Source organism: Lontra canadensis, unplaced genomic scaffold (genome assembly GCF_010015895.1).
Source record: "Lontra canadensis isolate GAN:19392208 unplaced genomic scaffold, GSC_riverotter_1.0 scaffold29, whole genome shotgun sequence".
In the NCBI taxonomy this organism is placed as follows: domain Eukaryota; kingdom Metazoa; phylum Chordata; class Mammalia; order Carnivora; family Mustelidae; genus Lontra; species Lontra canadensis.
In genome coordinates this window covers 4,095,590-4,118,550 of record NW_022631023.1, presented here as the reverse complement: position 1 = coordinate 4,118,550, position 22,961 = coordinate 4,095,590, and the positions used below count along the sequence as shown (strand labels likewise).

At 53.8% G+C, this 22,961-nt stretch overlaps 1 protein-coding gene across 1 annotated transcript; it reads left to right on the top strand.

Moving 5' to 3' along the window:
- Nucleotides 1-1,534: 1,534 nt before the first annotated feature.
- LOC116872219 (interferon-induced GTP-binding protein Mx2-like) lies at nucleotides 1,535-22,141 on the top strand. Its single transcript, XM_032865300.1, has 13 exons — nucleotides 1,535-2,192; nucleotides 2,731-2,923; nucleotides 3,774-3,911; nucleotides 5,981-6,135; nucleotides 8,206-8,344; nucleotides 11,897-12,095; nucleotides 14,687-14,765; nucleotides 16,364-16,486; nucleotides 16,810-16,951; nucleotides 17,953-18,111; nucleotides 18,567-18,643; nucleotides 20,121-20,375; nucleotides 21,621-22,141. Exons 1-13 carry the CDS (start codon nucleotides 1,944-1,946, stop codon nucleotides 21,849-21,851), a joined length of 2,139 nt encoding a protein of 712 aa, XP_032721191.1. The 5' UTR covers nucleotides 1,535-1,943; the 3' UTR covers nucleotides 21,852-22,141.
- The last annotated feature ends 820 nt before the right edge of the window (nucleotides 22,142-22,961 follow it).

Genomic DNA, 22,961 nt, shown 5'->3' with positions numbered 1-22,961 from the left:
AACCTGGTCACAACGTGGGGGTGCCTTCGACGGAGGGGCCTGTCTCCGTGGACCAGCACCAAGGGATGATGGCATGAGGTCGTCTCTAGTGCAGATGGCAGCTCCTTCGGGGTCAGGGAGTCCTCCCCTCCGGTCTGCCTCCCCCTCCTGTCCTCGGCCACCGTCCTCCCTGCATCCCAACCTTCACCTGCCCTCGGGGCCCCTTCTTCCTCTGGCTTGCAGGCTCAGCCCCTGTAATTGGAGTCCAGCCCGTCACCCCTGCAAGGTCTAGCTGGGAGTGGGGGCCAGCAGGGTCCCTCTCGGATGCTTTTGCCCCAGAAGAGAGGGAGGGAAGGAAGGAAACCCTCCCTCTGGGGCGGCCTCGGTGACCCCCAACAGGACCGGCCATCCTTCCCCTGTCCCTGCGTCTCCTCCCTGGCACACTCCTCGGGTGCCTCCTGTCTCCCCCGGTCCTGTGCGCCTCCCTCTATGCTGTCTTCTCAGAGATGGTTCTGCGCTCCTAACTCGATCGGGTCCTGTCGCCCCACCCTGCCCTGCGTGAACCCCACGAGTGGGTGTTTCTCCACACTCACTTCCCGGGGTCTCTCTGCAGCTCTGCCCTGGCATTGGCTGTGCCCCCTCCTCCCGGGCCCAGAGCCCCCAGCAGGAAAGGCGGAGAACGTGCCGATCCCTGCAGACCACCTCTCGCATGCCCCGGTATAAGTTGCTTATGAAACAGTTACCCGAAACGGGGTTCGCCTCTTGCTGGCTGTCTAGAGCCAAAGGGCACAACCAACCCGGCCCAAGAACAGGACGAAGAAGGTGGTACTTGGGACAAGCAAAGGACACCGGAGCTATTTCCTGAAGCAGGGTTCCCTCAAATAACAGAACTGGGAAGGTTTATGCTAAGGGCGCGTGCGTATTCGTGACGGGGCTCAGACGATGGGACCACAGTGTGCCTCTAAGGGACAGAGTCCAGGTCCTGAGTCATGGAAGCCAAGGGCCTCCAGGGCGACAGCACCGGTTCTCTGGGTCTGGTTGCGGGTCTGCGTGCTCTCGGGGTTGAGATCCCGCAGTGATACCTGGAGAGTGTGTTGGACCGGGTGCCCTGCTGGCTCTGTAGGGGCAGCGTTCAACTCCCGATCTCAGGGTTGTGAGTTCGAGCCACCAGCCCTGGGAGTTTCATCACTGATCGATTGTCCCCGATACCAATGCACTATCTCCTGGCCTGCCAGTGGCCGCTTGTTCTCACGTTCTTCTCTTCCCCTAAAATCCTTAAGAAGAACTCTGTTCTTCTGCAATTTCGACATATCTCTGGAGGTTCTGCAAGAAATGTGCCCTGGGCGAGTAGTGCTGGTCAGGCACAGATCCCAGGGTGGCCGGGGCCTAAAATGGCCTTTCTTATGTCAAGAAGGCTGCATCTCGTCTTTCTTTTTCTGAGACCACTAATTCTTTCTGTTTGCAAAATCTTAAAACAAGAATAAGGCCTGATAAGACTCTGGGGATGAGAGCCAAGGAGCACGAGGCCTACAGCGGCTCGAGTCTCCACGATTCCCTTGTGAGCCTGCTTGCCGCCAGTGGGAACAGTGCGCAGGCGGATCGTGTCCTTTACTCTGACAACAGGGAGCCTGTGTTTCACCAGGAAAGCAAAGTCCTCCACCTTGGCCCTCTGCAAAGGAATTTATTCTGTGTACATATCGCGGAGGTTAATAGAACTTGCATGATTTTCTTATTTAAGATTAAATAAGTCAACAGATATGTTCTTGAGGTCTCTCCCTGGTCTGCGGGCAGGGGTGCATGGTGTGGAGTTGGGCGAGGCAAGGCTGGCCAAGGTCCGGGCTGGGAGGGGACTGCCCAGGGACGGTGGGCCACTCTTCCCTCCTGTGTCTTTGCAGAGTTTGTCAAGGAGACGCGGCGCTAAGCAGCAGAGAGCACAGCCCCCAGCTCTGACTCGGTGAAGGCCAATGTCTAAGGCCCACAGTTCTCGCCCCTACTGGAGGCCCAAGATGTTTCCTCCCCAACAGCAACCAAAAAAGGAAACGAATTTCTTCCAGCCGCAGCCACCACCATCTGGAGAGGCAACAGGACACACAATGTATCCCCCAAAGCATCAGGTTGGGGGGCAGGACCCAGTTGACCTCACCAAAATGGTCCACTCCCTGACACTGAACCTGCAGCAGCTGGAAGGAAGCGGGCCCCAACAGAAGACAAGGGTGGGTCACGCAGAGGGACATCAGGAAGGGTGTGTTCCAGCTCCCGGCCAGTGGTGAGCTCCCCAGTCATGGCCATAAACCCACAAGTCTGGTCCAATCCTGCCAGTAAACCCGGTGCCCCATAGTCTCCCAGGCACCTCCCAGGCAATCACCAGGATATACCCAATCTCTGGGGCAGCAAGCCTGGGGCTTCTGTCCCAAGGGCCGGGGTTTCCTCCCTCCCTCCCGGAGGAGATGCTACAGTCAGCATCACCATGGCTAACCCACCCCACTCCCAGCCCCACCCCTGCTCGGCAGCCCAGGGCCTGGTTCCTGCCCCCACTCTGGCCAGGTGCTCCCACCTCTGGGTGCTTTCTGCCTGTTCAGTGAGGCACCTGCCAGCCAGCTACCCCCACATCGGCGGAAGAAAAGTCTCTGCAAGAGGAGAACACGGGGACCTCCCTGGGGCCCACCCACCTCCTGTCTGCACCCCAGAATCAGGGGAGGCATACATCCTGCCCCAAATTCCCAGTGACAATGGGAATCCTGCCTTTTCCAGGGCCCCGAGCACAGGCTGGCTAGCCAGTACGAGGAGAAGGTGCGCCCCTGCATCGACCTCATCGACTCCCTGCGGGCCCTGGGTGTGGAGCAGGACCTGGCCCTGCCTGCCATCGCCGTCATCGGGGACCAGAGCTCAGGCAAGAGCTCCGTGCTGGAGGCTCTGTCGGGGGTCGCCCTCCCCAGAGGCAGCGGTAAGCACCCTGGGCCAGCTTTGCGCTGCAGCCTGCTGGGTCACCCGTGGGCCACAAGGCATCCCTGGGGGGCTAGCGTCTTCATAGGCAGGCCCTGGAAGGCTTAGGTCTGTAGCGCATGGCCTGGGCTGGCACGTGTATATGTGGGGGGGTGGGGTCCCTCACGGCCCCTGGGTTCCTGACCCCTTTCCCATCAATAGCTCTTGCTGGGCTTGGGCTGGAGGAGGAGACGATGCTGCCCCAAGCAGCTCAGGGAGGTTCCAGCCTTGAAACCCAAGAATACCCTTAAACCCCGAGAATGCCCTTGAACAGCCTCCTTCGGACGTCCCGACTCTTGCCCTGGCTCTAGTTGCCTTCTCCCCACCAACCCCAAGTGTGAGGGGCTTGGAGGGGGTGCGACTGATCTCACTGCTCCACTCATCCATCTGTCCTTGGCCCTCTGCGGCCACGCAGACTAAGGCTGGTCCCGGGGCCAAAGCCCAAGGTGGGACTCCAGCTCAGGTGTCCAGGGGAGCCCTCAGACACACAGAGCCTCAACTCGGGTTTGTGTGGTTTCTAGAGCAACATGATGGAGACGGTGGCTATGGTCGGTCTAGAGGCTCAGTGACCACAGAGCATAGGGCCCCGGATCGGGGGTGGGGGGCACAGCTGCAAATGTCTCCTTCCTCGGACCTGTGCCCCTTTGTGCCCGCCCAATCCGAGCCCCTGTCCCTACCCAGCCCTGGAGATGGACCAAAACTTCAGACGAGGACTCCTGAGACGTTGGGGCAGCTCTTTGGGGACAAGGGGAAAGGGCACCTGCAAACCCTCCTTTTCAAGGGAACTTAGCATGTTGGGGACACTGTCTCAGGGATCGTGACCAGGTGCCCGCTCGTGCTGAAGCTGAAGAGGCAGCTGCAGGAGAGCGAGTGGAAGGGTCGGATCAGCTACGGCACCAAGGAGGTCCAGCTCCAGGACCCCTCCCAGGTGGAGAAGGAGATCCTCAAAGGTAGGAGGCCTGGGGTTTCTGCAGGTGTGGCTCTGGGGACCGCTCCCTTGCTGTCCCACCCCCTTCTCTGCCTCCTGGCCATGGGGCCTCTTCCTCCCAGGCTTTCCCGTGCTCCGGTCCTCCTGCCTCCCACGCTGCCCCTCCTCTGGGCAGTGCCCCCCACAGGACACACACCCCCCCCATTGTCCTGAGCCACTGCCCTGCAGATTACTAAAGCTGATTCGGAATGTGGAGGGGCTCCATGCGACTGATAACAAACACGGCCTCTCCCCGTGACTTCCCGGGCTCAGATCCCCCAGAACCCCATGTCTGCAGGCCTCAAATGGCTCAGCAGAGGGACCGCCTCCAGAACGGAGAAGTCCTGCCCACCCTGCCCCCCACCCTGTTCTTGTGCTTGCCCTGCCACCCTGCCGGAGGGAGAAGGCTTCTCCAGCCCTGATGCTCCAGGACTCGCTCTCTGTTCCACGGTGGCTTCGTGGCTAATTCCAGGAGGCGGGGGAGGAAGGGATGTGGGTATTGAGCCCACGATGAGGAACAGGGCCAGGTGATGGGGAAGCATTGTTCTTATGTTTCCGTGCTTCCCCCTGAGCCTGCGACCAGCGACCTCTGTGTCCTTGTCCTTGGCACATGTGTCTCATGACATTTGCCGTCATTCCCGCCCCTCCCCCTCCTCCAGACCATCCCAGCTTCCTCTCATTTCCAGGTTTCCCTAGGTGGTCCAGCCCCTGGGCCCTCACCTGGTCTGCAGCAGCCACTTGTCTGGGGGCTCGTTGGCACTGCAGAGTCTCAGGGAGACACCCCAGAGCCGCCCGGTCCGAACCTGGACTTGAACCAGGCTCCACAAAGGGTCCTATGCACTCAGAATGCGAGGAACCACGCTTGGAGCTGGGCCGGCTACGTGACTCGGGCGCTCCACACCGAGTCAGACCCCGAGACCTACCTCCATTCAAAATTACTAAGAATTTCAAGACCGTGAAAGCAGATCAGTAAACCAGGCAGGGGTCTCCGAACCACGGGGCTCCCCGTGACGGCTCGGGCCCCACGTGCATGAAGCGGGTCGTGGCTCTGAGATGTGTGCAGGAGGCATCTGAGTTGTTCCCTGTTCTGGTTGCGGCGCCAACAGCCTGCAGGAAGGCTGGTTTTTTTCTAGCTCACCCCCGGGGTGCTCCTGGGAAGGGGCGAGATCCCCTGGACGTATCTGGTGGCCCCTGTCTGTCCGAGGGCATCTGGACATCTGGGTGACGGGCAAGCAAGGACGTGCATAGCCGGGCAGCTGGAGAGTGACAGTGGAAGTCGGGGGACAGCGGGGAGACTGTCTCAGCTCTGCCCACGTCCTCCTTCCGGCCGTGAGGTTTGCTCTGCGACGCTCTCGTGCCCACATCCGCATGTCTGTCCTTCCTCCCCGCACCAGTCCTGGCTTGCGGATGGGACAGGAGCTCCGTGTCGATGGCTGTCTTTATTGACACCTTCAGAGCCCCCACCCAGGGACACCGTCCGTCCGTTGGCCACCCTCTAAGAGGACGGAGACCGTCCTGCTCCACCAGCAGAGCTTGAGCCCAGCTCGAAACGGAAAGTTTCTTCTGTCTTTGAACCCTGTGGCTCAGTGGAGATACTTGGTGTCCTCAGGACAGGGCGGCCAGCTCCATTCCGAGTGAGCCACGCGAGAGGAAGCAGGCGGCGGCCGTGGCATTTCCTTCCTGCTGGTCACACAGTCACTCCCACCACCTCTGTCCTTGGACAGAGGTCCCTACGTTTGGCCCCCACACAGGGGCTCACCTTTGGGAGGGAAGGGTGCGGAAGAATTTGCAGCCGTATTTGAAGCACTGGAAAATATTAAAAAGCATGAAGGGAACAGAACCCTTTCGTAATCCCATCGTGAGCGTATGGTATGTCCCCCCCACCCCCGGGGCAGGGGCGAGGGCTATGTGTTCAGTGGCCCCCCAGGTGGCCTCAGAGACCTCTCCTCAGGCCTCTGTGAAGTGTTTCCTAAGCACAAGGGGCTCTCGGCTTTTCCTTGGAGGGGTCATTAATCTGGACTCTGGGTTTGCCCCCTGCCTCGGCCTCCGCAGCCCAGAACACCTTAGCCGGGAACGGAGTCAGCATCAGCCATGAGCTCATTAGCGTGGACATCACCTCCCCCGAGGTTCCAGATCTGACCCTCATCGACCTCCCTGGCATCACCAGGGTGCCTGTGGGAAACCAGCCCCAGGACATTGGGCTGCAGGTGAGCTTTTCTGGGACTTGGGAACGGGCCCAGCTAGAGACAGGGAGACTTCCTGATCTGGGCGGGCAGGCCCAGGGGCTCTGGAGCGCCGCCACACCTGGTCCCTGGCCCTGGTCCCCGGCCCTGGTCTCCGGCCCTGGTCTCCGGCCCTGGTCTCCGGCCCTGGTCCCCGGCTCTGGGACTCTGGCTTGGGGTGGTTGGGGAGGAGACCAGGGGAACAGTGCGCAGGGCTCATAGCAGAGGCTGTCACTCCCCAAGGCTCTCTGGTGGCTCCAGGTCCTTCAGCACGAAAGTTCCTCACATTCAATGTGCTCCAGCCACAGGAGCTCATGGGCCATATCTGTCACTGTGCCCCGTTCCTCCCCTGCTCCAGCCGCACCCGAGCCCTCGACAGTCCTCAAGCCCTCCAGCTTTGTACCTTCTCCTCCCTCTCTCTGAAATGCTCCCCCTGCCCAGGTTTCCATGGGGCACCTTCCCCCGCTTCCTCCAGAGCTCTCCCAAAAGCCACCTTCACCGGGATTCCCTCCCTGATGCCCAATACCCCGCACCTGGTCCTTCCACTTCTATTTATCGTCCCTGTTGAGTGTCTGTGTTCCCTCCTGGGACAAAGACCCCCGAGGGACATCACCTGTGGGTTCATGAACCTCTGCATCCTGGAATGGACCTACCACCTGGGGGTGCCCGTCATGTTCATTGCATGAAAAGAAGGTGAAGAAGTGTGTTTCCCACAGTGATTCCTACCCCGAGCCTATCTCCCCCACCCCGCAGGGACGTCAGCAGGGTCTGAGACATTTACTGTTGTCACGGCTTGGGAAAGAGGGGCTGTTACCGGCATCCAGTGGGTAGAGACCAGAGACGCAGCTAAATTTATTCTGTAACGCGCCGGCTAACCCCGCAGCAAAGAGCTGTGCGACCTGAACTGTCCGCGGTGCTGAGAAGGAGAGCCCGGGGTGGGGTGCTCGCTTACAGACCTCGGCAGAACAGGTGCTGCCCTCGGGTGTGGCGGAGGGAATAGAAACCAAGAAGACGATGACTTTTATTTTAACTTAAAGACAATTCACGTTCAATGTGAGTCTATCCCATAATGTTATTCTATGACATGAGTTGATGCTATTAACTAGCTTATAGGAGTTGATTGTTAACTTTACTCAGGGAAATTTTCTCACAGTTAGGACCTCACGGGGCCTCTTGGTGTTTGTCATCTTTATTGGATCCCATCACTGAATTGTTTCTATGACGCTAGCCTGCACTTACGTGACGCAAGTTTCCTATTTGTGGCTGTGCAGGATTATTTCCTTGTGCAACATAGAATAATTTCATGGGGCATCATAAGAGAAAAAACTCTGTGTGAATTGCACCCAAATATACAAAATTGTGTTCCTAGGTGTCGGCTTTCTCCATGTTGGTTTGTACTGTCCGAGGGGAAAATATTTTTGAAATTCGATATGTAAGGCTTGTGCTGCCCACATCTCTCTTTTGCCTACAGATTCTAAGAAATTTTATTGGATTTCTCTAAATTTGAGGGAGCTAAATTCCTTCTAAGAACAAACTCCAGAAAAAGACATTGATATTGGGAATGAACACGTGGAGAGATATTATTGACGTCAGATACTATGGTAGAGGGCACTGAGCACCCGCCACTTGGGGCACCGTGGGGGACTCGGCATGGGTACTGAGAGCTCATAAAGGTACCCCCGGGCTCCCAGGGCAAACAGGACACATACCAAACACTATAAGAGAAGGCAGACTGTCAGAAGCATCACAAGAGAGCCTTGGAGAAGAAGGAGAGTTCTAGTCTGGCTACAGGGACCAGAGAGTTGGCAGGAAAGAAGAAATATCAGTGTGTGTGTGTGGGGGGGTGTCTGAAGGGGCGTAGGGAGTCAGCAGAGACCCCAGTAAAGGCAGACACAAGTTTGTCTGTGGAAGGGGGCTGGCCACATCAATGCCCAGAAGAGTGAAAACTGGGTCATGCTCTTGGAAGTTGGCTTGTCACCATCATACCTGTCTAGCTGGGCTGTTGGTTAACCAAAGATATCCTCTTCCTTTGTGTGATTTTTATTTTTCCATCAGATCAAGGCACTCATCAAGAAGTACATTCAGAGGCAGGAGACAATCAACTTGGTGGTGGTCCCATGCAACGTGGACATCGCCACAACAGAGGCGCTGAGCATGGCTCAGGAGGTGGACCCCAAAGGAGACAGGACCATAGGTAAGAAGACAGAATCAAGCTTCCAGAGGACAGGGAGGAAGGGGGAGACTTCTATATTTAGGAGTTTGCAGAACGTAGCCCTATTCCCTGCAGAAGCTCCATGGGCTTAGGAACGCCTTCACCCACTGCCGATGGCAGTCTCCACTCACAGTCAGGGTGACAGGTGTGGCCAGAGCCTAGAGGGTCTTCATCCTCTTTCCTCCTGGCCCTTATTGGTGTTTGCAAACCCTTCCGGATGGGGGGCCAGAACTGCCTTATCTGCTCTCCCACAAAGAGCACAATCCGGACCACAATTTGGTACGGATGGGAGAAATTGACCAGCCCATCAGCTCTGCTGTTCCACAGTTAAAGGTCTTGGAACCTGTTGGTACATGGCAAGGACCTTCATAAGGCCTCAGGGAACATTCTACCAGGCTGATCTTGAGGCATGAGAGTCTGCAGAATTGGTGTTCAAGCAGAAGTCTTTGTGGGGAGCTGGGTTCTCTTAAATATCTTCTAAAAAAAAAAAATTCACCCTGGAAGGTGTTACAGGGAACTTGACTTGAGAGCACACACAGTCCGGGTTTGAATCCTTGTTCTAGCACTTAAAGGCTACAGAGCCTTGGCTAATATATGTAACCTCTCCGACCTCCCTGTCTTCATCCACAAACTGGTATCACAGTCCTACCTATGCGTTGGGTGGTTGGGAGGATTCCATGAAGAAATATCCTATAGCATGGTCCGTAGGTCCAAGCATGTAGTATTTTCCCAGCAAAGGAGAGCTGCTCTTTTTTTATTAATAATTCCATCACTCGACATCACTTCTTCCTCAGTCATTCCTCCTACCCAGAGAGCTGACCCTCCTGAAACTTTGCAGGTCGTTTCCTGATGAAACGCATACCTGACGTGTAATTGCCTTTTCAGTTTCTTCCCAAATAAAATGCCTGGTTTTCCAGGAAGGACAGAAATGAATATTAGGGGCACAGACCTCCAGCATATCGTTTCAGTCTGTGCTGGACCCCCCGGTGCGCTGCTACCTGGCGACTTCTGCAAATAGCGCCAACACACCGCGCCAGACAGAACACTCAGGCTTTGGGTCCCTGGTCGTCGTGGCTCCGTGCTCTTTGTCCTCTCTTGATCCTAAGTCAGGAAGGATACCTCACTGATGGCCACACCAGGTGACATCATCTGTCTCGTAGGGTCAGCTGTCTGGATATAGTAGGTCTATAGAAGGCAGGGGCAGCCGGGAGTTAGTGGGTGAGTACAGAGTTTCAGTTCTGCAAGATGAAGCAAACTCTGGGCAGGGAGTGGGAGGCAGGGGGTTCACAATGGTGAGGATATGGACACCGCTGAACTGTCCACTTTAAAATGGCCCAAACAGTAACTTTTGTGTGATGTAGATTTTACCACAATTTTTAAAAATACATGGCTTTTAAAAACAGGAAACCCGAAGATGGGGTGAAGGAGGAAGCAGCCTATTTTCATTAGCTGTATTATTCTCTTGCACACACAAATTATACAAATCTTTTCACGATTTTTAAAAAAGAGAACCGAATGCCTGTCTATACAGTACTTGGGACGGGCGGAAATAGAACAAGGTTGATGACGAATTGAGTAGAGGTTTACGTAACGCCAAGTTGCAGAAACAACAGGGACCCCATATATTTGCAGGCCGTCCGCCAGCCCGTCCCCCTAACCCACCCACTGTTCCACGCGTGGTGCCCGCTTGGCCAGCCCCAGAGGGACTCCTGTCACCACCATGGCACAGAGATGGCATCTGGAAAGTCGCCAATGCCCTCCGTGCTGACACGCATGCAGTCCCTTCTCTGTCCCTGTCTCCTCCCCCTCAGACCCAGTCCGATGGCTGACCCCTCCCTCCTTCTCGAAATCTCTCCTTCCTTTACTGCAACATGGCCCGCTGGCTTCCAGGTCACCATCCTTCACTGGCCACTGGAGGTCACATTCTTAGTCTTGTCTGGTTGTTCCTTCCCTTCTCTGACCTTTAAAATGTCGGAAACCCAAAACGTGGTTCTGAGTCTCCCCTCTATCAACACGTGTTCCTTAGACAAGCTGACCATGGCTTTGAGATCTCCCCTCTATCAACATGCGCTCATTAGGCAAGCTGACCATGACTTTGAGTCTCTCTCTGTGCTGGCAGCTCCCAGATCTAAATTTGTAACGCTTCCCTTTCCCTGGACTTGACATCTCCACTTGGATGTCCATTGAATGTCTCCAATGGAACGTGACCAAAAGACAGCTCCCAACACCCCAACCCCCCAGCTCTCTTCTCTCCCACGGCTTCTTCTCACTCACAGCACCGCACCTGCTGGCCAAGTTCTAGAGCCAAACCTAAGAGTCACACATGACATCTCCTTCCCCGGCTTCCATGTCTGATTCATCTACAGTCCTGATGACTCTGTCTCCAAAACTAAACCAAGTCTGTCCACTCCTCTCCATCTCTTGTTCACCACTAGACCAGAACCCCATCGTCTCCTGCCCAGATGACTCAACCATCCTCCGACTGGGTCTCCAGACACTCGCCTTGCCCACTACAGCCCCCACTGGCCTTTAAGCGTGTAAATAAAGTCAGACCCCTCTTCAGCTTTTTCTTTATTGCTTGTATATTTCTAGACTAATCTGGCTTTTACCCACTAGGGGATGGGGGGTTGGTCACAAAATCAGGGACCTGGCAGTCTTGTTCCCAGCCCCTTTCTCAATACCTAAAGCAGAGTGCTTAATAGGCATCCCTAAATTCAGTATAAATATGTCATGTACTCAGGAAAGGGTTAATTGAAAAATAAGAAACGCTGATGACCGTGCCCTTCTCTGTGGCCCAGTAGTTGGGACACAAGACGATCTTCACGAACTAAGGCTGTCGAAGGAGGCGTGAGTGTTTCCTACTTGAGTTCTCGGCTCCAGACAGAGGCACTGGGTGAGAAGTCCCTCTCTCCCCCGCGACGGGGAGTTCTCATTGCAAACCTCCCTCTTTCTTATCTTCCTGCTTTCTCGGACTCCAGTTCAGCGTTCTAGGCTTTCCTGAGTGACCGCTGGCTCTGAGGAGGGGCCTTCATGGTGCTGCCGCCCCTCCCGGTGGAGGGTCCTCTCCTTTCCTGGTAGAAGGCGCAGGTTCAGAGACCTGTCGGCTCCCTTGGGGACACGGAGGTCCGTGCGCACACAAACCTCTTCGTGAGTGTAAAGGCACGCTCTTGAGGACCACCCTTGGTAATGGGAAGGTCAAACAGAAATCCCACAACTCAGATGCCACAGAATTTTCAGGAAATAAGAAGCCAGATGGCCAGATTTCACCCCAGATTAAAAACGAGGACAAAGAGAGTAGAAGATGACGTTAGGTATCCCCCTGCGACAGACCAAAAAAAAGTGGCTATTTGAGCAAGTAAAGACACAGGTAAGAGGGGTGGCGAGGGACTGCGTCAGTGGGGTTTCAGGCCCTGCCCGGTCGGAGCTCCAGAAGGCTTCCCGGGGGGGCAAGGCAGCGCCCAGAGCCCAGCAGCAGTCAAATACACGGGAGGGGAGAACTGACCCCTTCCGCTGTCTTTGCCACTCCTCCCCCAGGAATCCTGACCAAACCGGATCTCGTGGACAAGGGCGCGGAACCCATGGTCGTGAAGGTGGCTCAGAACCTCACGTACCATCTGCAGAAGGGCTACATGATGGTGCGGTGCCGGGGCCAAGAGGAGATCACCAACAAGCTGAGCCTGGCGGAGGCAACCAGGAAGGAAACCATGTTTTTCCAGAAACATCCGCATTTCAGGTGAGCTCCCCAGGACCGTCCCAGGATGGCCCTCTGTGAGGGCCAGCTCCGCCTTCTAGGCCAGAGTTGGCCAAGATGGGGGCCGGTGACAGATCAACGCGTGTTCACCCTGGGTCTGGGGCAGGGCCTCAGGATCTGTGTTTCCATCACGTTCCCGGGGGCGGCCAGTGTTACCGGTGCAGGGACCACGCTGTGAACGCCAGGACTCAGGTCCGTGGGGAAGGGAAGTCTTGGACCTGCTTTGTCATCGTGTGTCCGAGTGGAAACCCTTGAGTGCGCGTGGGCAGGGACTCACCTGTTGCGAGAGAAACGCACAGAGCAGCACTTGAAAAACAGTCTTGTGGCACCAGCTACGGAGCCTCGCCGTGCCCTTAAAATCGGTTGTTCACGGATTCAACACACGCGTATTTGTAAAACCCTTACAACCGTGCCCGCTGCTTAGTGAGCACCGTGTGAATTTTTAACTTAACTGTATTGTGGTAAGAACCTAACGTGTGATCAACCCTCTGAGCAAATGTCCAGCGCACGACACCGTCTTGTTAACTATGGGCACGAGGCTGACCAGCCACCTCCAGAACTTTCTCATCTTGCGTCACTGGAACGTCGTCCCTGATGATTAGCAAGTCCCGGTTTCCTGTCCCCCAGCACCTGGCAACCACCACTCCACTCTCTGGTTCTGTGAGTTCGGCCGGTGTAGACAGACCACGCAGGCGGCATCGGGCGGTTTTTGCCCTTCTGGAACCAGCTTGTTTCAATCAGCGTGACGTCCTCAACATTCCTCTGTAGGGGAATGGGTGTCAGAACGCCTTCTTTTTTTTTTTTTTTTTTTAAGATTTTTATTTATTTATTTGACAGACAGAGATCACAAGTAGGCAGAGAGGCAGGCAGAGAGAGAGGGGAAGCAGGCTCCCCGCTGAGCAGAGAGCCCGATGCGGGGCTCCATCCCAGGACCATGAGATCATGACCTGAGCCCAAGGCAGAGGCTTAACCCACTGAGCCCCACAGGTGCCCGGTTTTGGGGGTTTTATTGTTGTCGTCATTGTTGACTTGTGGGAGTTGCTTGTATGTTTTGGAAACTGGCCCATTATCAGCTACGTGGCTCACACATCTTCTCCCACTCCGCAGGCTGCTTTTCCCTTCGTTGGTTGTTTCCATTGCTCTGGAAAAGCTTTGGAGTTGATGTAACCCTATTTGTTTTTGCTGTGGTCGCCTGTGTTTTTGGTGTCATATCCATAAAATCATTTCCAAGACCAATATCACAAAGATTTTCTCCTGATGGTTTCTTCCAGGAGTTTTTTTTCCCCCAGATTTATTTATTTATTTATTTATTTATTTATTTATTTATTTGAGAGGCAGAGAGGGAGAGCACGAGAGGGGGGAGAAGCAGAGGGAGAGGGATAAACAGACTCCCCGCCGAGACGGGGCTCGATCCCACGACCCTGAGATCACGACCTGAGCTGAAACCAAGAGTTTGACGCTCATCCGACTGAGCCACCCAGGCGCCCCTTACATTCAAGCCTTTAATCAGACTTTTGTGTAGTAGTGTAAGAGATGGATGGATCCAAGTGCACTATTTTTGCACACGGTTGTCATTTCCCCATCATCTTTCGGGGAAGAGACTGTCACCGTTATATATCCTTGAGCCTCCATCAGAGACCAGCTAATTGCATGTGCATGGGTTTATTTCCGGGCTCACTGTTCCATTCTGCCGGTCTGTGTGTCTGTCTTTATGCGAGCACCATATTGTTTCAATTACCGTGGCTCCGTACGGTGTATTTGAAAACAGGAAGTAGAGTGCCTCCAGCTTTTTTCTTCTTTATCAAGACTGATTTCACTATTAGGAAATAAGTGTTACAAGAAATAAGACACTAGTGTGGGCGAGTCACTTATCCTCTATGAAGTTAAGTTTTTTGGTTGTCCTGTAGCTAAGAAGATGACTTACCTCATGAGTTTGTTGAGATGATAAAAAGAGAAAATAAATGTAACCTTTCGAGCACCCAGCTTGCTCGAGTTTGGGCTCACCCCATAATTAGGAACTGTCTTTCAAATGCACTGCTTGGCTTTCTGATGGCCTGTGTCACCCTCGGGAGCTGACACATAAAGCCCAGAATAGGAAAATGATCATATACGTTATCAACCTTAGAAATAGAAGAGTGAGTTCTTTTTTCCAGCAAAAATGAATTTATTTTGGAACAACTGAAGTGCAATTTGGGACATTTGAGCCATGGCCAAACCAAAGAGGAACGTTATCTTACGGAGAAGAGGGAGGATTTGGGTTGTTTGGAACTCAGTCCACTGGAGGAAGGCAAGCATTCAGGGTGCTGACGGTTTTTCGTTGGCTGAGTTGCAAGGGTGGTGGGTTGCCTGTGGGAGAGTCAGCTCACATCCTTTCCGGCTGGGGTTCACAGCCACAGCCGATGTTTCTCTCCCAATGAGGAGTCTTCTGCTGGGCCTGGTCCGGACACCTTGGGCGGTGCTGTGGCATGGGAGCTCCCCCTTCTGGCCTCCCGGCTCCATTTCAGCGAGGTTTCCCTGACGGTATGGATAACCAGGGCGCTTCCTGAATGCCCGTGTGTTCTGTCTTGTCTCAGAGCTCTCCTGCAGGAAGGAAAGGCTACGGTGCCCTGTCTGGCGGAAAGACTGACCAATGAGCTCATCTTGCACATCAATGTGAGTCAACGGGGTTGGGTTGCCTCTTGTAGAAATTACAGCCTACCCAAGTCCCTTCGTCGTGCGATGGCTGAGCTGCCCACACAAGCCTATCGGCAAGTGCATTCTGAAAACCAAATTGCTCATGGACAGAGGTTCCCAACTGAGCTTCCAAAACTTGGAGGCAACAGCTGTGGGCTGTTGAGGCAAATTGTCGAATCCGTCAATCTGGGGGAAGCAACGAGAAGGAGGAAAGGGATCAGCCAGTTCAGAAGGGTAAAAGGAACACGCACTGACTTAGCAAATACATCCTTTTTGCAAGAGGCTAACACTTCGTCAACCTTGAAAATGAAACAGTGATTTTATCAACCTGTCAGACAAAAGCAATGAATTCTTCCAAGCCAGGAAACACGTACTCCAAGAATGTTGGTTGGAAGGGGCCAAAGCTTCTCAAGCTGCGTGCACAATTCACCTGGAATCTTACTTAAACTCAGATTCCTGGGTCCCAAGCCAAGTTTCTGAGTAGGTAGATCTAGGGGGTAGGGGGCAATGAATCTGGCCTTCTAACTTCCCAGGTGGTCCAGGGAACATACATTGAGGAGCCCTGCTAATCCAGAAACTGCCCAAAAGCCCCCACGTACCCTCCTTCCAGGCCACAGTGATCCCCAGAGATGGAGGACGCAGAACGGCGCCTGGCCCATAGACAGCCCTCCTGGCTCCTCTCGAGGTCCTTCCTTCTCCCCCTCCTTCCTTCTCATCGGCATCGCTGACTGGTTAGGGCTCCTCCCAGCCTGACACCGATATCCAAGACGTCTCCTCTACCGTAGCACCGTTTATCCACTTATAACACCCAAATGATCACCAGCAGAACATTTTACTAAAGAAAACTTACATTATACACAAGTGTACTTGTTCCCTAAAAATTTTTTTAAAGATTTTATTTATTAATTTAGAGAGAGATAGAGCACGCAGGGGGAGGGGCCGAGGGCGAGGGAGAGAGAGTATCCCAAGCAGACTCCCCGCTGAGCACAGAGCCCAACCTGGGTCTCGATCTCGTGACCTGAGCCAAAACCAAGAGTTGGATGCTTTTTACTTTTTTTAAGATTTCATTTATTTATTTGACAGAGAGAGATGACAAGCAGGCAGAGAGGCAGGCAGAGAGAGAGGGGGAAGCAGGCTCCCTGCTGAGCAGAGAGCCCAATGTGGGACTCGATCCCAGGACCCTGAGATCATGACCTGAGCCGAAGGCAGAGGCTTAACCCCCTGAGACACCCAGGTGCCCCAAGAGTTGGATGCTTAATCACATGGGCCACCCAGGCATGCTTACTTGTTCCCTAAATACAGAGCACCCAAGCCCAACTTGGCTGTGCCCTGATTCCTCCCTAGTCCAACGACCTCAACAAAACGGCAAATTCCTGCACGCCATGGTTCAGGCCGTAGGTGCACTCATTGCCTGCACAGCCATCCCTGGGCTCCTCAACGGGTGTCTGGGTTCACAAGCCTCACACAGTAACAGGAACTCTAGATCCCCTCGAGAGCTTTCGCAGGGGACTCTGTGTCTAAGAAACCTGTCGGCCAGTGTCACCAGCTGCGGGTTTCATTGCTGGCTCTTTGTTCAGAAATCACTCCCGCTGCTAGAGGAGCAAATACGGGAGAGCCACCAGAGGGCCACCGAGGAGCTGCACCAGTGCGGAGAGGACACCCCCAGCAACGAGGCCGACAAGATGTTCTTCCTGATCGACGTGAGCATGACCGGGGCTCCACGGCACACTCGGCACAGAACCGGGCCACCGTGTCACCAGACCCCTGGAGATAGCCACACGCTCCCCTGTGGCCCGCCCCCTGATAGTGGCCTCCCATACGTCCCTGCCTGTGGCCTGCCGGGAGCCCTGTTTCGTGGGGGAGCTGCCCACCTTTTTTTCCCCCTGGGGGCTGGGGGGGTCGGGTGGCTGCCCGGGTTTCTTGACCCCCCCCGCCCACCCACCGCCACATGCTGCTGCCCCTGGGAAGCCCCCGGCTCTTTAGTGGCATTACAACACAGCCTGATGACTTTGTCTCATTTTAGAAAATCAAGATGTTTAATCAGGACATTGAGAAGCTAACAGAGGGAGAAGAAGTCGTCAAGGAGAAAGAGACCCGCTTATTTAACAAAATCAGGGAGGAGTTTGAGAACTGGGTGCTCGTACTCACAGCCAATACCCAAAAAGGTAAGTCCTGGGACAAAGTTCCCCCTAAACACGGGACCATAGGCTCCTTGTGGCTCAGAGGAAGCGCGCAAACAGCCGAACATGCCACACGAGACACCAGGGACCCCTCAGCCATCCATGGGCGCACTGCCCCCACCAGACACAAGTCCAGCACCGCCAACCTTCTTGCTTCTTTGCTTTGAGACTAGACAGTTCTGCTCACCTCCTGTGCCTTCCTCTCCTCACCCCTAACGCAGAGGTCAGTGGTTTGATAAGAACCCCTTGCTCTGCTTGGGGAAGTTCCAACGTCCCTTCTGCTAGAGCCCAGATGCCTGCAGGGTGTGTGGTGTGTGTGTGTGCACGTGCACGCATGTGTGTGTGCGTGTGTGTGTGTGTGTGTGTATCTGGCACTTGGAAGAAAATACCACTGTTCACGTCCGTGGTGGGATTCCTCCAACTGTCGTCTGGACGTGTTCTTGGGAGATCTGTGAATCCTATAATAATATTTAAGTTTCCGTTTTCATGGTATGAATCTGGTACCTTCTACCTGTTACGAACACTAAACTCGTCTCTCAGGCTGAGGACTCTCAACTAAAACACGTTTCCATGCGATAACAATTTTGTTTCTTAAAAGCCAGTTTTCCTTCAGCTGGTATTATCAGACCATAATTATTTTTTTCATTATAAAAAAACCCCATTTAGGAATATTGCCTTAGGACACAGTGGGTAAGCAAGACTCCAAGAAAAAGATGTTTCTACTTTTTATTATTTTTTTTAAAGATTTTATTATTTTATTTATTTGTCAGAGAGAGGGGGAGAGAGAGCTAGCAAGCACATGCAGACAGAGAGGCAGGCAGAGGCAGAGGGGGAAGCAGGCTCCCTGACGAGCAAGGAGCCCGATGTGGGAGTCGATCCCAGCACCCTGGGATCATGACCTGAGCTGAAGGCAGCCGCTTAACCAACTGAGCCACCCAGGTGTCCCTGTTTCTATTTTTTAAATGGTGGTTTGTTTTATCCTGCAGTTAAAAATATTATTCACGAAAAAGTCTCAATATATGAAAAGCAGTATCGTGGCAAGGAGCTTCTCGGCTTTGTCAACTACAAGACGTTCCAGACCATAGTGCACCAGTACCTAGAACAGCTGGTCGACCCCGCACTCTCCCTGCTCCAGAAGGCTGTTGGTGAGGAGCTCTCCTGAGTGCCTTTGGCACAGTCGGCCCAGTCCTGCACCGTCTGGAACGCTCAGTGCCTCGGAGGGAGGGGTCGGGACGCAATTATCAAACCAAGCGGGAAGACCTTCCTTGACCACTTCTGGGGGAAGATGAGAGTCAGGGGAGCATTCTCTGGTCATCCCCCACCCCCTCCACACAGCCACGTGGGGTATAGTCGGATGCCGGTCCTGGAGAGAACACACACTCCATCCAAGGAGGGGAAATTGACAGGACGTGGGCAGGGCGGTGGTGGTTTTGTGTCTCCGTGGGACAACGTACTGTCCCCTCCTCCTCTCCTGGTCTGTAGATCTGGGGAGCACAAGGTTGGAATGGGACCCATGTAACATGATTTCTTTTTCCCTGCGTCTCTAACCCGTTTTACTCCTGCTTGCAATTTATGGATGCCTTGTTCTTTCTCGGGTCAGAAATCGTCCGGCAAACGTTCTCCGACACAGCCAAGAAGCATTTTAGTGGATTTTCCAACCTTAATCAAAGAGCCCAGGTAAGCACCCACAGTCTATGAGCGAGTCACCTGTACTGCTGGCTCTTTTGTTGGGGTCTAACCTTTGAAAGAAGCAGGATATTTACTGTCCTCTAGAAATTCGAGGCCGAGGTTAGAACTGCGGGCTGGCTGGGCTGGCGGCTGGTAGTCTGCACTCCCTGGGAAGGATGGAACAAAGCGTCCAGCCGAGTTCCCGTGTCTGCGGGAGACTAACGCAGGCCGTAGGCTCGATGCTGGTGCTCTGAACATGCCTGGTGACTGACCAGTTCTTTGAACCTCTTTCCACTACAAAGGACAGGATCATCCATTAGTCCTACTCCAAAATCTTTCTAAGTTGGACTTAAAAATATTGTCGCAGCTGTGTGGGTTTCTACGGAAACAGCTCTGATGCCCCTCTCAGGGATGGGAAGCAGGGGTGCTCCAGCTCCCCATCCCCACCCCCGGGCTCTAGATAAAAACCTTCTTCTGCTCAGGGCTGAGCCAGTGGGTCTGAATCTCATTCCACAACTCAAGTGAGCAGGAAAGAGAATTTTTCCACCATTTTCCCATAACAGCTGGATGTCTCCTTTCACACCATTGGCCAGCTGGGGAAAGCGCTGTCTGACTTCAGACCTCTCCAGCTCTCCCAGGGGCTGTGTCTGAGGCCTTGGGTGCCTCCCCAGGGGATGGGGGACAGGCCTGGTCCTGGACCGCCGTTTCTCCAGGACAGCAGCTTGTCCTTCCCAGGTCTCAGCAGTTGGCCCCCTGCCCCCGCCATGCTCCTGACCCCAAGAAGGGGCTCTTCTGCACCAGGTCACCCTTCCCTTCCTGGAATGCCTCTAATGGCTGATGTGACACAGGAGTCACAGGATTCCTGGAAAACACAGATATCCAAGTGGTACCCCGTCGTGTTCATTTGTGCAGATTCATTCTCAAAGGCATGGATTCAAGCCAGTTAGAGAGACCAGAGGGATGGAGGTAGAATTACGGAGTAGACACCATCGAGGAGGCAGGCAGATGGTGACGTGGGAGCGAAGGGAGGTCAGGGCAGAGGGGAGCACCCGCGCGGAGCCGCGGGTGGGACCCTGCAAGGGCAGAGAGACAGGATGCAAGAGGACACTGTGGCATGGGGCAGGGAGCCTCCCTAGAGTCGCCATGTAAAATCGCAGGTCTTTGACCTGAAATTATGTTTAATACCATCTCAACATAATAGTACTTTCTACGATGTTTAAATCAACCAAGGGGAGGGGTGCCTGGGGGGCTCAGTGGGTTAAGGCCTCTGCCTTTGACTCAGGTCATGATCTCAGGGTCCTGGGATTGAGCCCCGCATCGGGCTCTTTGCTCCACGGAGAGCCCGCTTCCTCCTCTCTCTCTGCCTGCCTCTCTGTCTGCTTGTGATCTCGTTGTCAAATAAATAAATAAAATCTTTAAGAAAAAGAAAAAAAAAAAAACAACCAAGGGGAGCCAAGAAGTCATGTGCTTTCTCTTCTCCAACCAGAACAAGATTGAAGACTTAAAAACGAGACAAGCAGAAATAGCGGAAAATCTGATCCGACTTCAGTTCCGAATGGAGCAGCTGGTGTACTGTCAAGATGAGATTTACAGCGTGGTTCTGAACCAAGTCCGGAAAGAGGTTTTCAACCCAGTGGGAAAGCCCATGCAGGATCATGAGTTGAAACTGCCTTTCTCAAAAGATACATCTTCGATGTCGTCCATCACTGAAATTGGGGTGCACCTGAATGCATATTTCTGGGTGAGCATGTAGGCCGGGGTGGGGGTCTTTGCCCCACAGACCCCAGGCATTCTGCTTGAAGCTGCTTTGCGGGGTGGGGGCCCCTGCCAGGTAGGCAGCCCCTTCTGCAGGGATAAATGTTCACGTATTATCTCATTTATAGTTAAAACCCTGGTGTTATCAAATAGTTGCAACCCTGTCTAGGACCTTTCCACTAATTTGGGAATTGGGGAATCAGGTTTGTAATGGGACACAGCACATACTCAAAACGCATTCCAATGGCAAAGTTCTTTATATTTTATGCTATGCATGAATCCCCAAATTGCTAGTATCAGAATACAGCGAGATACGATCAGCACTAACTTTACGAGTCAGCGTGTAGCTCTCCCTGATGTTCAGAAGGCACTCAGGTCTCGAATGGCCTCAGACTCACCAGCTGCACAAAACTGGCATGAAAATTCCTTCACTTAGATTCTGTGACCCGATCACCTCCAGAGTTTCCAGACCTCCATCCACGGACAGAAATGTGGAGTGCGTAGAAAGGAAGACAGCTTTTAACCTGCAAAGGAGCCCAACTCCTAAAGCCTTTTCTTTCTTTATTTTTAAGATTTATTTATTTTAGAAAGAAAGAGGGGGGAGGAGAAGGAGCAGGGGGAAGAGAGAGAGAAGCAGACTCCGCACTGAGCAGGGAGCCTGATGCGGGGCTCGATCTCACGACCCTGATATCATGACTGGAGCTGAAATCAATAGTCAGACCCTACCTGACTGAGCCACCCACGTGCCACCCCTCCTGAAGCCTTTTCTGAATCAGAGTAGAAAGGAGTTACGCAGATGTGAAGTCCAGCTGCCCGCAAACTTGTTCCTACCCACGCAGACAGGGAATGAGGTGGCCACTAACGCAGGTCTCAGTCTACTCCCAGAAGGGACCAGGGGATCGCAGGGCCCAGAGGTCTCTCTGGGGAGGTGGAGTGGGGATGAGGCTGGAGGAGGAAAGGGGCAGAGCTCCCAGGAAGGCGGGGATGTCCAGAAGTGTGCTACGGGTTCCTGCTAGCCTGCCAGGTGGGTTCTTAGGACTGAGGGAGCACCTGCCTGGTCGTGGAACTCAGGCAGCCCATCTAGAACCTTCCCATGTCTCAAAGCTGATCATGGCAATGGGGTGCTCCGGAACCTATCGAGGCAATCACCCACAGATCCAAGAATCCCAAGGCTTTGCTGCAACCACAGGCGGAGACCCCTCTGGCTGACTGTCTTTATCCCTTCTTCCAGGAAACCAGCAAACGTCTGGCCAACCAGATCCCATTCATAATTCAGTATTTCATACTCCAGGAGAACGGCAGTTGCCTACAGAAAGCCATGATGCAGGTCCTACAGGAGAGGGAGAACTACTCCTGGCTGCTTCAGGAGCAGAGCGACACCACTGCCAAGAGGAGGTTCCTGAAGGAGAAAATTTACCGGCTGTCTCAGGCACAGCGCACGCTCTATAATTTCTACGGTTAAAGGGGGCACGTCCGCGGAGGGGCAACGATGCTTCGGGATTTTCTCTTCTGTGCATTCTCCTTAAGGAGAGGCGAGAGGCGGCCTCTTACTTGGAACCAAGCTTTTCTGCTGCCCCGTGTCCACCTTCTCTGTACTGCGCTTGCGCTCAGCCCAGAGTTTGTATCTAAAGTCCGCACACACTCGGGGCTGTCACCTCCGCCAGGAGGTCCTCTCTGATCTCCCCAAAGAGGTGGCTCTCCAGTCCTTGAGCCCCACACCCCGCAGTCACAGCGTTGTCAACTACTGCTCTCTTTGTTAGGTTGTAAGGGCCCAGAGGGGGGAGGTCAGGATCATATTCTTCTGTATTTCCAGGATCTTGAATGGCACCGGCTACACTCTAGTCCCTTAATACATGATCTGTCACTGAACACGTGAATGAGGAAGCCTCCCGGGCGCTACGGCTTAAATCCAGACTTGGGTGGTTTCAGATGGTGTCCCTTGGCTGGTCGCTCTCAGAGCAATTAAGCCATGCCACCTGCTTCCCGGGGTTGGCCGAGGCGTGTTTCTGGCCCCCCAAGGGAAAAGAGCTTGAATGATACCAATTCTAATGTATATGGTTTCCTGGCTCCAGTGAGCCCCCGTGGTGGCCGTGTGAAGTCTTGAAGAGAAGGTTAGTAGGGAAAAACATTTTTTAAAGAGTGTATTCGTTTATTTGACAGAGAGAGAGAAAGAGAAAGCACAAGCAGGGTGAGCAGCAGAGGGAGAAGCAGACTCCCCAGTGAGCCAGGAACCCAATGCGGGGCTCGATCCCAGGATTCTGGGATCATAACCTGAGCCAAAGGCAGACACTTAACCGACTGAGCCACCTGGCGCCTCAGAAAAAAATTTTTTTTTAATGCAGAGATTTATACCAGTGGCCATCTCTAGGTTGGAGGATTGCGGCTAATTTTATTTTGTTCGTCATGCCAGGCAATACCTACTTCAGAGGAATTTTAGGAGGATCAAGGGAAACCATTTCTGCAAAACACCTGTCCCAAAGCAGGTGTTCAAAAATGCCAGCAATTCCTCCCTCCCCTTCCAACACCTCTTCCTTCCTTTCTCTCTAGGTCCGTAGAGCACCCCTCGCTTCTG

Excerpts from the sequence above, each read along its gene's own strand:
- LOC116872219 (XM_032865300.1), top strand. The coding sequence starts at position 1,944 with ATGTCTAAGGCCCACAGTTCTCGCCCCTACTGGAGGCCCAAGATGTTT. Across the intron at positions 14,766-16,363 it reads AGCTCATCTTGCACATCAAT|AAATCACTCCCGCTGCTAGA; the intron begins GTGAGTCAACGG and ends CTCTTTGTTCAG. Across the intron at positions 18,644-20,120 it reads ACCTTAATCAAAGAGCCCAG|AACAAGATTGAAGACTTAAA; the intron begins GTAAGCACCCAC and ends TTCTCCAACCAG.